The sequence below is a fragment of the Emydura macquarii genome, unplaced genomic scaffold, assembly GCF_026122565.2.
Source record: "Emydura macquarii macquarii isolate MOO-44397 ecotype Brisbane River unplaced genomic scaffold, CSIRO-AGI_Emac_v2 contig_3080, whole genome shotgun sequence".
Lineage (NCBI taxonomy): Eukaryota > Metazoa > Chordata > Testudines > Chelidae > Emydura > Emydura macquarii.
The window spans coordinates 5,857,912-5,872,740 of record NW_027133217.1 but is presented as its reverse complement, the minus strand read 5'-3'; the positions used below and the strand labels follow the sequence as shown (position 1 = coordinate 5,872,740).

Sequence of the window (14,829 nt, the reverse complement as noted above, 5' to 3'; positions counted from 1 at the left end):
ATTTGGGATACACCTGCCGCCTCAGATAATTAATCCAGGATTGCTACATCCAGGGCTTCTCCTACATAGAATTTATATGGTAGTAGATATAAAAGGCAGCTGTTTGCTTTTGGCAGACATAAATCCCTCACTTTTCCAAGGGATATCGGTTCCAAAGTGGGTTTATTTTTATTTTTTTTCAATTTCACAAAGGTTGGCTGGCTACGGAAGAGCTCAACTTTCCCTGGCCATCCGACGGTACTTGGGGAGCTAATATTACTCGTTAATCTCTATGGTGGCCAGGCAAATGGAGTGCAGAGAAATGGAAAAACGCTTCACGGCGCATTTCTACTGAGAGTGAAAACACAAATGTTTGGGAACCTTCAGTCAGCAGGGCAGATGGTGAGCTGAGATTATGGTTTAGTATGCCAAAAATAAAAGGGGGGGGGGGAGGCACTTGCTTTTATTGCTACCCTATGTCTTTGAAATGCAGGCTTGGCCCCCCCAGGCGCCGGAGATCCATGGTACGCCACTGCTATGTGTTTGTACAGCACCTTGCACAATGGGGCCCTGATCTCAACTGGGGGGTCTCTGGGATTTCCACAATACAAATACAAATACAACCATCTGAGGATGAACCTGCAGAACAATTATCTCTGCAGACATTAGGTGGGAGGGAAGGACGGCACAACATTTTGGGTACCAAAGGGACGCCGCTTGATGAGCAGGCGTTCCAGTGAAGTGGGTCAAAGGCCTGTGAAGCGGGACATCCCCGTCCATTGGATTCTGCTGTGTTTGTGTTCATGACTCACGTAGCAGAGCATTTGCTAAGCTCAAGTTAGCTATTTTACACTACGCTTTTGGAGCGTTCCAGAGAAGCGATTCTGCATTGTTCACGCCTGGCTTAATGGAGGCCTGGCATAGCTCTGCCTGGAAAGAGAAGCCCTATAGGATATTGATAGCATACGAATATCGGGTGGTCTGAGTGCATCTTTCAAAATAGACACTGCGGCCACATTAGGAGAAGAATGGTAGCAGGAGGCACTGCTAGGTGGCAGGGCACGCGGTGGGAAGGGAAGGGGTGATCGCCTTGTTTCAGCCTATTACTGCAACCTCGCTGCTTCTCCTTGGGTCTGTCCATTTCCACCAGCCATTGCCTGTGCCCGTGGGAATTCAGGGCCTGGCTCCCGCGCGATGCCGCGCGTCCCCCAGCTCCATTTAAGTCAATGGAAATTGCTTGGGTCCAAACCCTCAAACATACATAGGCGCCTCACTGCCTTTCTGGCTCCTGCTTCCCAGCCCCTCTCAGGGTACGTGTGGGGCAGGTTGCCAGGGGGAATGGGGGATTGTTCTGCTGCCCAGCAGGCTGAACTGTGCAGCATTGTGGATTCTTCCACTGAGTGGAAGTGGTTTTCTCATGGAAACGTAGAGCAAGCTAGGTCTTCCAATGTGACTCCAAAGGTCCTTGCAAGCATGGACACTTACTGAGCAAAGCTAGCTCTCCTCTGTAGTATGTTAGCTCATGCTTATATTGGACCAGACCACTGGGCTGTATAGTATCTAACCTCCTTTTGGCAGGGACCAGAACCCAGCACTTCATAAAATCCATCTTTAGGCACCTAACTAACTAACTGGGTGGGGTCCTGTCTCTGCTCAGTGTGGACACGGAAAATGCTGGGGAGCTTTGCGTAGAAGCAAGGGTTTGGCCAAGCATTCTTGATCAAAAATGTCCCCGTCCCCGCCACTGCTGGGAGCTGTGGGAACAGAGGACTTTTGAAAATCAAGCCAATCATTCCATGCATAGCCACCTAAATAAGTGACCTGTTTTTTTCAGGAAAGCCCAGGGCCCACGCCTCCCACTGAAATCAACGTCAGTTTAGCCTGACTAAAGACTTCAGGAGTTTTAGCATAGCAATTATCATTCTGAAAGCATTACTGACATGCAGCCACTTCTGGGGTGGAGCGCTACGGCCAACCAGCACACAGGGCATGTCATTAAACAGCGAGGGAACTGTTTTCTCCAACAACACTTGCTCCTACGCAAAACTCAGTGGTGCATCATGTGAAATGTCTTCACACATGCATGCAGGGTCCAATTCTTAGCGGGTGTAAATTAGCATTGAAGTCAGTGGAACACCACGGATTTACACCACCTGGAGAATCTGGACCGTAGTTTCTTGTCTTGCGTGCACATTCAGGCAGATGGAATATGTAGCATTGGTCCAACCAAGAGTCCCCTGAACTGGCAGGCTGGAAAATACAAGTGTCTTAAGGGTTTGTAGAGAGAGAGGCACACAAACAAAGATCCTTAATGTTCACACAATCAATAAAGCTTTCTTTTTATTTTAATTCCCTTTTTTTTTTTACATACACCTGTGGTTTTTTCATTTTCCTTTCGTGATTTTGGTCCATACAGAAAAGTAAAGGTGGAGGAATGTAAACCATACGCATCACTGAAGACATCACAATGCTGCATCTCAAGAGTGCACAGAAATAAATCACAGTTTTGCCCTTTATTATTTTCCCCTCCGTCGTGAAATGTGAGCTTAAAAAATAACACAAAATACAAGAGCTCCTGGGCCAACGCCCATGTGTTCCTGCCCTTTCCCCTCTTGCTCTGAGCAGAAAAAAAGAGGCAGCATTTTGAGAGCTGCCCTGCTGGAGGAGGACGTTGCAGGTTTATGGGAATCAGGAGCCTCCCTCTAGCGCCCATATCCGGTCGCTGGGGGCCACCACCGCTGCTGACTTGGCATGGAGTCGCTGCAGAGTAGCATTTTGCCCAGCTCACCAGAAGGATGAGCAAATGGCATGGTGCTTCAGTAGACTGGGGCCAGCGCGAACTGCCCAGGCAGCTGCATTCCTGCTGTCGCTTCGCCCGTGTGCACACATCCATGAGCCCAGATCCTCAGCTGGCAGGACCTGATAACCCCAAGTCAATGGGGCCATGCTGATTTATGCCAGCTGCAGATTTGGCCCACGGTGCTATTCTTTCCCTCTGTTAGGACCCTCACTGGGGGAACTAAACTACTAAATGACTCGCATCTCACCACACACTTCTGGCTTCCCAGTCCTCCATGCACGCACCCCGTCACCTGAAACATCGCTCATTTGCTACTGAGGTGGCCTCTTATTAGCCTCCCCATACCCCCTCGAAGGCGTACCTCGGTACCAAATGGCTAAAAAAGGTTGCAGACAAATTCTGGCACGGAAAGCCTGGCATGCTGTTTAGAAGAACGCACGTCTCATGCTCCGGTTTAAATAGCAGCTGGTTTCCCAGTGAAGTCATTTTTTCTCCCCTTCTGTTTTAGGTGCACAAGGGATGCTTTGCCTGGCGAGTCCATGCCTTCTCTAAGCTTATTTTACTAGATCTCTCAGATGGTCATTGTCTGTCTTCATTTCTGAGGAGGTGGGCCCCCTTATACAGAAAACCAACGGACAGGAGCAAAACCATTTATTCAAGATTAGGGAGATTGTTCATTTGAATGATAATACTGAGCCTCTTCAAAAACAAAAGCATGAAATCCTGCTCCTTTGAATTCAGGGGGGCCAGGATTTCATCTGAAATTGACTCCGGTGCAACTATGCGGAGTGGCACCAGCTGAGAATCTGGCCCTAAATTATTGACCGTCACGCAGTCCCTGAGAGGTGGAGGGGTAAGCGGTCACCGGCGCTCAGTGGGAGGGGAGGTTTAAATGTGAGAGCAAGAAGCATGCCTGGATCCCACTCTTGTGTCAGACCACTGCAAGGTACGGCTTTCTTATCTGCACTGGAGAAGAGAAAGGAAGGTTGAAAAAAGTGACATCTGCCTTTGTGGAGACAGGAAAGAGAAAGAAGAGCAGATATTGTTGAAGAAGCCATTTGATCTCCCCGGGTGCCCTCTGTTCAGAAGAGAACTCACTCGTGTGCTAAAGTCCTAGCTCTGTTCACAACAACGTTTAAGCACATGCTTAAAGTCAGGCGCTTGCATAAATGGTGTATAGAGATGTTCTCCAGAACGAGTGCCAGAATTATAATGCTCTCTGGTCACTGATGCTGCTCATTTAAGTGGATGCTTGTCTAAACTTTACTCGTTGTGGCATTTTCACTTGCTCATATTTCCTCAAGCTACGAAGAGTCAGGTTTGGAGCTGATGTCTAATCTCATGCAGCCTCAGAAAATGAGACTGCATGCTTAATTAGGGCTGAATTTGTTCCGCTATGTTCTTAAAGGCACTGGCTTTGGCACCGATAAAAATGCAAGAGGCCGGTACTGTTTCTTCTTATTTAAAAAAAAAATCAGCAGACCCAGTTATCACAGAGCAAGGGGGTCCCACCTACCTAGAAATCTTAAAGCGGCTTGGCCAATTCCCTAATTATTTGCAGAGCCTTTCCATAGGTGGGAAGAGACTCAATGGTTTTAGCAGCACGAAACAGAATTCCACAAAAGCTCCAGGCACAGGACTTGATCCTGATCTCTTTTACATGGTATTTTACTGGTGTAATTCCATGACTTCAGGGGAGTTACTCCTGGCCTACAACAGCGGCTGGGAGGTCAGACTCAGGCCTTTTTCTAACTGTCTTCCCCTGGCGACCGATTAGGAATGGCCAATCGACTCAATTTATTCCTTCTAGTCCATCCACTGCTGCGAACTCCCTTCTGCCCAGAAAAGATCCGCCAGCCAGGCACTGTGCAGAAGTCACAGTAAGAACGACGCTGAAAATAACCTGATGAAATAAATACATAATTACTTCTAAGCCTGGCTCAATGAAAACAAGCGTTTAATTGCTATCTGTCCCTGAGAACAGCATTTGCCTAATACATTCACCCTTCCAAAAAGAAGAGCCTGCCCTGGCACTGTGCTACTTCCATTTTTCACTGATGTCACTTCACAGGAATCGATCGGAATTTGGAGTCCTGCCATGCTGAATTAAGACCATTATGTCTCCTTTCAGATGCTCTAGATTGGCTTTGTATTAAAGCTGTGGAATTGGCTTCCTGCCAAAGCATGAATCTGAGTCCAGATAAAAATATGACTGCATGAAAAACTAACCTCTAAAATCTCTGAGCCAGTTGAACCTGTAGCCCTCTATCCCGAGAATCAGTTAGTGGCGGTATTTAGCAGTGTTTTCTATCTAAGGTCACCTGATTAGGAGACGCCTTTGATATCATTGGCTTTTAATAGATGCTTGTAAAGTTAATTAATCTGGCGGTGAGCAGTCAATTGCAACCCATTACCAATGTCAGTGACTAGGACTTGTGTCTCGAGGTTGCTGTTGCTAATCAAATTGGGAGAGAAATTCTTATGGGTTGCGTTGGGTCCAGAAGTTGCTCCCCGTGAAATGGAGTTGGTGGTCTCAGTCAAATGCTTAATGGACAAGTATCTCCGTCCAACCCGATGCTCACTGGCCTTTTTGGTATTTCCAGTGGAGACCACAAGGATCCAATGGGCCACTGAGACCAGACTTGCCTCTCAGACCTTTTAGGCAAATGTCCACTAAGGGAAAAGAGAAGCCAAGCGTCTTGTCTCTTGCTGATGAAGCCACAGTCTAAGCCAGGCTTGTGTGTCTCTCACCGGGATTTTATGAATCGATGCAGATGAGCTGTTTGGCCTCCCATGTTCTGCCACGTGGGTTCATCGCAACTCAGCCATGATTTCCTTTTCTGCTGCAGCCTTAGCTAACAGCTCCACCTGACAACCTAACTTCTACTTTTGATTTGGAGGGCGGGCAGAAAGTAGCTCGCATGGCACGGTGATGGGCCAGCAAACTTTTCTAAAGATGGCAGGATTTGCTGTTTTGGAAACAGGATGTTCTTCCAGGGCAACCATTCTTGCCATCCAGTAGGTCTGACCTTTTAATTTCCTGGGCAACAATTTAAAAGCTGCCATCGCTGAGTAGGGATGGGTGTGCTCTTTCCTTTTATTCCTGCAATTTATGAACCATCATGTTTTCCAGGCACACCAAAAGGCCGTGGGCGTTCCTACAAAAAAACTATTTATAGGGTCTTTTGCAAACTCGGTACTGTCACAATGTAACACATTTCTCATTCCAAGACAGAGGAATGGATGCAAATTCATTGCGTCCAGAGGAACGGGCTACAAACCCCACTCTGGTTTGTAGAAGCTTTACAAGATCGGTAGATGGACGGGGATTTTGTGGGCATCCTCCACTCACTCTGTACAACGTGGCAAGCCTCAGAAATAACAGCAACATTAAAGAAAGGAAATGGCAGTACAGTTCCAGCACAAGCCTCATGTAGGAATGTCTAGTCTCCAAGACATGCCATTGGTGCAATACAATCTCTCACCCAGCAAGTGCGGTTGGATAGAATGGGGATGGTGAAGACCTAAGCCAGCTTCATAAGAAATGTTTTACCTACCTGCCAGGCCATTGCAAGTGGCAGATGGCAGGTTGGTGTCCCCACTTACAGAGGATTTGAAGTCCAAGAGACGGACACTGAAGCCCTCTGGCTCCCCACAAAATATTTTAAACTGGAAGAGACTGCTCTGATTTTCATTAGCCTCCATCAGAACTCAGATGTCACATGACTCAGAAGAGGAGATGCAGAAGAGATGGTTTTGGTTCTGGGTTTGCTTAGAGAATTGGCAGTTCAGAGGAAATAAAAATTAATCATGTTAATTTTTTTAAACCTCTCTTGGCTTTATTCCGTCTACTGAGGAGGACATCCCCCTCAGTTTTCAGAGTTAGCATGTACTTCTGAGGTCTTATTCTCTTTACAGTAACTTAGCACTGGTATCAAAGATGACGCAAAGCACCAGACCATGGAGAATCAGGCTCCAAATAATTTATAAGCTCTCCTTCCCAATACTTCCTGGCATCTAGTTTCAGTTCTCCGGGCACCATCAGGCCATCCTGAAAGAGATGCCAGGTGAATGGAAACATGGTCTTCATATAATGCACTAGAGACTGCAACTTGATGGAGGGGAAAACCTTGCTTTCTCCAGGTGGACAAAAAAGAGGTGACATAGGGCTAAGTTCACAGAACTGTGCAAGAACCTCCAGAATCCATGACTGCAACACACACGGAAACACCTAGGTCAGGAGCTAAACTGCAGCAATGGGAATACACCTCCTACCTTTTCATTCCAAAGTACGGGCTTCTTCTCAACAAGCTACAGGGGCAACCAGATGTGAAACTCATAAGCATTCCTCCCAGGAGAGGGCAGAGTTGTGCATGAGACGGCGTCACAAATTATTCCAACATAATCTCTAAGGGCTGACTCATACAATGCTTGCCCTGTTTTCACACATTGCTTACTCAGGAGAAACTTCCATTTGTTCTGAATGGGCGTTTTGCCTAGGTAAAGGCCAGAATGACCCATTTACTCTTGCTGAGTAGTATTGATTGAAGCCACTGACTGAGTCAATGGAGTAAGGTATTAATTACTGAATGTGAGTAAAGGTATCAGAAGCTACAGCTGGGTAAAAGAACCCACAAAGACATTTCTTTCCCCCCCCCTCCAATTTTGAAACTTCCAAATTTTGAATTATTTCAGTCATCTCTAAAGCTGGTCAAACACCAACACAATACCATGTTTACCATGTTTACTATTTTTACAAAAATATCATTACACTTTTCCCCCAATTTTTTTAAAAATTAAAATTGTTGCCAATATTTTGAAATTCCAGTTTCCATCAGCATCCATCAGCATTCCATCTAGCAAAAACTGGCCCGAAGAACAGACTGTGTAAGGACTGCAAGATCTGGCTCTAAAAAAGTCAGAACTCCAGGAAGACGAGAAGGGACAAAGTTGAAGAATAGTGAAAAAAAAATGCCATCGCTCAGGAACAAAGATGAAACACATTTCTATGTGGCCTGCAAACAGAAACACACAAAGCAGAGACGATAGGGGATTCCCCCCATAGAACACATCTTCTATCTCCTAAAGAATCACAATAAAGGAGAAGAGCAACAGCTCTGTGTATTTCAGAGAGGAGGTAGATTAAACAGTAGAGAACTCAAGAAGATAAGTAGATTGCATGGCCATTGATGGGAAGGCAGTGAGTGGGTAGCCAGACGGAAACAGAAGAGCAAAACTTCTGGACACGAGATTGAAGAGAACCTTGAAGAGGTTCAACGCTGCAGATCATTTTTCTACCTGGATAAGATGGCAAATAAGACATCACAGAATAGACATCAGGGAGGAGTGCAAGCTGGCTCAGATAAAAATGAGGACAACTGTCCCCCCCTTGGGACCTTCCTGGAATTGAACTTTAGACAAACTTATTTCCCTTTTTGTGGTTCTGAAGCACGAGGTATTTTCCCCCTTGTACTAGTATCTGACCCAAACTAGACATGCTGCGAGTGCACGGAAGGCTATTATGGTGCTAGTGGTAGTCACCAAAAGCACCAGAGAAGAACAAGCCTTTTCACCAGATTATCAGCCCATTTGGGTGGACTCAAATTCACACCCTCATTGCAACCATGCACCAAGGATGAATTTAGCTCATAATCCAAATGTTGTCTCTCCAAAGTGATTCACAGCTTCCAATTTTGGAGGCTCCTTCCCCCCTTCCCCTTTGCAAGATACTATAGGCCCCATCCAAAGCCCACTGAGGCTTCCACTGACTTCATTCATCATTGGGCCAGGCCCTATATACTCCACCCTCAATTCTCTGCAACACTTGCTTTCAGCACAGGTAGGATTTGAATAGGATTCAACAACAATGCAGTACGATTTGCCTTTAAACCAGACAAATTCCACTTTTTATGCTCTTATTTCTTACATGCAACTCTATTCATGCATATGAACACTCAAAGGGAAAAAATTACTTTTCGTTACATACAATTTGGGTTGGAAATGATCAAGATTAGATTTCCCTTCTCTCCTCCATTCTATATGTAATTTTTGGTCATGTTTAGCAACTGACAGCAGATTCTAGTCATTAAATCCAGTGACAAATTTACATTTATTTATTATACATGTTGCCTTCATAAATAAATAATTTCATGGCTCTTGTTAATTGTTTGAACTTTGCTAAATGATTTACAAACACGTTATTAATCTCAAGCTGTCTTCAGCAAACACAGGGAAATAATGAATCACCAGTGAGGAAACGTTGCTAAGTAATTTCTTTCTTTGAGTGATACAGTCACGAGGGTCAAGTGTCCACTTAGTAGGTTTGAAGCAAAACACATGTCCATTGGGGATTGGAGAGGGCGGGGGTGGGGGAAGGAGACTTAAAGGGTCCATGCAAGGGTTGGAAAGCCAGAGGCAGCACACTCAACACATCTCTCTCTTGAATTGGATTTACACATCAGCAGCTCAGCTGAACGGGATGCTAAATAACTCAAGTGTACGCATTTTGACAGCTGATTGGCAATAACTTCCTCTCCCTCCAATTCCCTCCAGAGGCTATGCCAGCATCTATGTCTAAATTGCAAGCAGTGAGTGCTTCAGGCTGACCCAGATTTCTGCAATGCTGCTTTGCTCCTGCTCCCAGATTTTCACTCAGTCCCCTCCGTTTTTCCTTGCAAAATTTCTTAATTCCTGCACGGTATTATAAAAAAACCCCACAACTAAACTGATTCACCCTTTGGAGACCTGACATTTCAATAGCTGCCATTTGGTGGTAAATTGCTAAGAATATTTGGACTTATTCTAACAACACAAAACAAAAACAAACATCAAAAATAAATAGCGTCATCTTCCAACATCTGCCTTATCTGTAATTGCGATGGGGTGCAGTTCCTTCAGAGCCTCAGAGGGGGGCGACCTCTTGGTCACTGCAATCCCAATCCCAGGTTCCGATCTGAAACTCTTTGATGTGAAAGGGAGTCTCTCCATGGACTTGGTTGGGCTTTGGATGAGGCTTTAACCGGAGAGGTTGTGCAAAGGCAGGTACAGGACACTAGAGGTGGTGTCAAGGTACCGGCTGCTCTGCCCAGAGCCTCACCAGACTCCGTCAGGATCGGAGCTTTGGAAATGAAGGCCGTAAACCCTGAGAGGAGCAGTGGATTCATTAGTCCATCTCTGGCGGCATGGATATCTGAGCCACCAGTCAGCGGGCTTCACCAGCTCAGCTGCGACAGAGAGTTGATTATTTGATAGGCACGTGCTGGGGTCCCCAAAGGATCATGGCATCCAGCCACGACACCTCAGTCTGACTATGTTTTGACTGCAGCCAGGTGATGCCTATATATGGGGTCAAAATGATTCACGTACTAGAAGCACTTCCAAAATGTACTCCTACAGGCTGGACCAAGGCTCTGAAACCACAGCATTGGGATCCCAAGAAGGAATTTCACCTGCCACAGCCAGATTTCCCCCCTGAGAGGCTCTGCAGAAGCACACGCTCAAATGGGAGATCTGTCCTTATCCCCTTGTGGCTCTAAATCGTGCTCAGACAACTACAGAGATATAGGGCAATCAGCTCAGCTGGTGTGAAATGGCTTCAAGAGAGGGCTGTCAATTTTCAGCAGCCAAGGGTCTAGCCCCTAGATTTTACTACATGTCAGGTATGTCAGATAAAAGTACCACATGTACTAGAACATGAACACCACCTATTTCCATGGTGACTGCAGGACATCAGCAGAATCCACCAGCAAGAGAAATTGTAGGTTGGGAAAATATTCCCCGATCCCTTTCTGGCCAATCACTGTGGCGTCCGGACACTCAGTCTCAATAGGTAGTGTCAATTACCTCAGTGGCGCTATGACCATACAACCATTTCTGCCAGCGGAGGATCTGGCCCACCCCTGCATGCGTGTATTATTGATGGTCAAACCACAAAAAGTCTGGCAGTTCAGCAATGCACCCAGAAGTCTGGAATTCCAAACTTATCTCAACGTCTTGGCTCGGCAAAACTGGCCTGCACATCTCATGAGAACAGGCTGTCTCGTCCAACTCCAGTTCATTCCTGCCCCTGGTTGAGATGGGAATACTGCTAGACCAGTCTCTCTCAGACCCAACAGGAACCAGGAAATGCAGAGGTGAGAACGAAAAATAATTTAAAGATTTAAAAAAAAAAAGTCAATTTCCCTGAAATTCAAAAAAGAACAAGAAAAAAGGTTTGAGTTGGCTTTACACATGCATACACACACACACACACGCCAAAGCATCCACAAACTTTCTTTTCCATCTCAACCCACTTAGAAGCAGACAGAATGGGCCTCTTTCTAATACTAAGATTTGGACCAGCTAACACGTTACATTCTGATACTTGCATTTTACTTTTGTTACTTGGGCTCTGGTGGGAGAATGGGAAGCCCATTATGCACTAGCATCCAGTAGCTGTGAGTCATTTACCACAAAAGCATGCTGCATCAGCAAGGAATCAGAAGTAAGGTCGCTTCGAGAGGGAACGTGCACAGAGTGACCCCAGGGGTTTTATAATAAAGGAGCAAAACTATCAATCACCAGAGCAGTCCGTTCTATGTTCTTGAACTGGCAGACATGAGCCGTGGGACTCGGCTCGTCTGGTGTGGGTGATTGTAGGATGGATTGACTTCTTTACAATGAATGAGAAAACCAGACCAAACCAAGCACCGATGGCAACACCCCGGGCAGGTTGCACCACTGAAAGAAAATGGCGTGTCACATTCCTCACCAGACTGTCTCGTTTCACTTGGTTGAATTCCCTGCACCTTTGTGCTACGGACACTCTCCAAGAGGCGAAAGTACAGAGTACCATTTGTACATCCCCTTGTAAACTCTGAATATCCCCGTTGTTCAACAGGTCACAAGGCTCAATGGGTCTGGAGAGCTCTGCCTTCATTAACACCTTGGAAACTAGACCACTGAGTAAATGTGTGTGATCAACAGCTGGCCACATCTGTGGTACACTTTTCCCATATAACTTGACCTCTTGTTCCACAGAACAGAGAAACTGTATGAAAACCTTTGGCATCCGATGAACGGCCTGGCATTCTTTTGCCCACTAAATGCTCTCCGGGAAACTTCTTCTTCTTCTTTCTTTACATCACTGTCTCTCTTTCTTCTTCAACAAGGACTGTGGGTCTGTCTCCATCATAGAGTCCAGAGCCGTTCAGGTACTCCTCCTCTTTGTTGTACTGCTCTGGCCCAGAAGAAGGCATGGAGTTTTCGGAAATTGAGCCATTTTTGACGTAGCCTGGCAAATTTCGGTGTCCGTTGACGGCACCCGGTACAAGTCTCGTATTGAGATGTAGGGCAAGCGCCCCTCTGGTGGTTACATTAGTGATGCTGGTATGGGAGACCATGGGTCCATAACTATAGGTTGTGCTCCCACTTCGTGCTTTCCTTTTAAAGTCAAGGGCTAAAGTCCATCTGCTCCATGACTTCTTTATTTCGGCTTGAACCTGAAGATGTGGAGAGAAAAGAGAGGGAAGATCATTAGTGAGGACTGAAGCGAAGAATGGTGCAGGATGACACTATTGGCTGGATTTCAGAAGGAAGTAGTGTTGATAGGGATAAATGGCTGGGGGACTAATAGGAATAATGGGATGCAATTGGGGCAAAGGATATGTTGGATATCACGAATCACTCCTTATTGGCAGGATAGATGAGGGTGTAGGAAATGGTGGAAGTCCCACTGCTTCACCATTCACAACTCGACTGGGTCATGTGGCAGTCTGAGATGGACTAGAAGGCCCCTTAGGTCATTCCCATCTCTCAGCTGGTATAAATGAGCACCGCTTCCCTGACTCCAACTCCCTTGACTTCCATGGACTTTGGACTGACTTTGGTGGACATACATTCATTTACACCCGCTAAGGATCTGGCCCATTATGTGTACCTAACTGATTGGCACTCGTTCTTATTCACTTCATCTCTTACTCCCTGTGGAAGATGCAGTACCTTCCCCTTCAGATTTCCCATCCAGGTTGCTTCTTCAGGCTCCTCTCTGAGCCGGAAACAACCACACAGCTGCGTGCTAGCTCAAACTCTGAAAGGCTCAGGCCGGGTCTACACTGCCACCGGCGGGTGACAGGAGATATGCAAGCTACATGATGTAGCTTACATATCTCCCATCGACTTGCTTACGTTGCCGTACCACGGCATCTTCACTGCGCTGCGTCGATGGGAGGTGCCCTCCGGTCAACGCAATCTTACTCCTTTCGGAGAGATGGATTAATTGTGTCAACCCGAGAGCACTTCCGAGAGCGATTGAACAGGCCTATGCAGCCTGCTCAGTCAATCCCGCTGCGTCTAAGGAGCCGGCAGTGTAGACCTACCCATAGTGCCAAAGAAAGCCACCTGCCTTACTGCAAATTCTTTTCAAAAAGTATAGCGAGCTTCCAGTATATTGGGACCATTCAAAGAGTTTTCTCTCCAGTTGCAAGCCCACCCTCCCCATAACACCCCGACCAACCAACCAATCGACCGACCGACCAACCAACAGCATCCAGCCCCAAATTTAGAGCCAGCACTGGTAACACGCAGTGCAGTAATCAGTGGTCCCTTCTGGCCTTGGAATCTCTTAATCTTGAGTGACTGGATTACCGTGCCACATGGCAGTTGCTAACAGGCCATAGTGAATGTTTCTCCATTAGACCTTCTTAGTTAGGCCACTGGTTTTGTTCTTTGCCGCGGGTCCTGTTGCGACGTTAGTGTTTAAATCAAACGCTTGGTCTGGACTAACGTGGAGATTTAGGATGGCAGAAAGTCATTAACTGCAATAGAACATGGCCATGATGCCGGGGTTAACACCTCTACTCTCCAGAAAAATGCCCTTGGATTTTTGATGGCTACAAGCTGTCAGAGCCTCGGTGTTATACCCTCGCCAAAAAGCAGCACTTTCAACACTAGTGAGCTCCAGTTGGTTGCTGTGAGAGATTTCTGGAGCTCAATCTACAGGTAGCTTATCAAAGAAGATGTTAAGAAGCAGCATGATCATGGTCTGTAAGCATGGCCACAGGGAGAAGGTATCTAGCAACTGAAGGCTCTTTAATCTAGCAGAACAAGATCTAGTGCCTGGAAGTTGAAGCCAGCAATGTTTAAACTGGAAATACAGTACAACCTCGGAGTTATGAATCCCTTGGGAATGGAGGTTGTTCAGAATTCTGAGATGTTCGTAACTCTGAACAAAATGTTATGGTCGTTCTTTCAAAAGTTTACAGCTGAAAGGGGATCATTCAGAACCAAAGACACTCACCTCTCCATTGCAAAAACAGTATATGATGGCGACAAAAAATCCCTGGAAAGAAGATGAAGCAACACATTAACATTTATCTTGGTACATCTCCATGTCAATTCACTGATGCTGCGATCCAAATCCACACAGTTCTGCTGATGTCAATGGAGCAATGCTAGTTTACCCCAGCTAAAAACCCGGCGGGCTGTAAAATTTACACATAGTGCAAACTAGGAGAAACCCTATTGTCTTGCCATCCACAAGAAACAGGTGACAATTAACGACTGTCATCCAGGCAATCTGCTAACCAGCATTTCAAATGTCCTGTGTGCACTGGCTGGCTGGCACATCTGTCCTGGGCTGCGGTAGAAAATGAACATTTGTTTCCTGCTGCAGATGCCCTCTAGAGGCTTCAGAAGAGCAGCTGCTAACCACTGTCTTGTGTCCTTTTCCTGTCCTGGGAACATTTTCAAGATTTCAGAAATGTTCCTGTTCTGCATCAGGGAGAAACCAAGACACGTTTTGCAAACAAAACAGAGAACTCCCAAAAGAGGCCATAACCCAAGTGATTAAAGCACTCAGCTGGGAGGTGGAAGTCCTGGGTTCAAATCCCTACTCTGAACCAGGCAGAGTAGGGACTTGCACCTCAGTCTTCTACAGCCCAGGGGAGTGCCCTAATTACTGTGTCTATGGAGAACTCTGGGGTGGAGATCTCTCAAACTCGCTTGTTGGAGCTGGTTCACTTGGTATAAATAAATATTTGGGGCTGGGCAGAGACTGACTGCATAGCCCAGTG

General features: G+C 46.2%; 1 protein-coding gene across 2 annotated transcripts in view; it reads right to left on the bottom strand.

Annotated features, from left to right (window-relative positions):
• Positions 1–2,257: 2,257 nt before the first annotated feature.
• Positions 2,258–14,829, bottom strand: part of PTH1R (parathyroid hormone 1 receptor) — a 163,472-nt gene continuing 150,900 nt past the window's right edge. For both annotated transcript variants that reach the window (XM_067530427.1, XM_067530426.1), the window contains 2 exons: positions 14,055–14,096; positions 2,258–12,258 (listed from right to left, as the gene is read on the bottom strand). In XM_067530427.1, the coding sequence (XP_067386528.1) occupies positions 11,896–12,258; positions 14,055–14,096 (405 nt within the window). In that variant the 3' untranslated portion in view covers positions 2,258–11,895. The remainder of the gene's footprint in view (positions 12,259–14,054; positions 14,097–14,829) is intronic.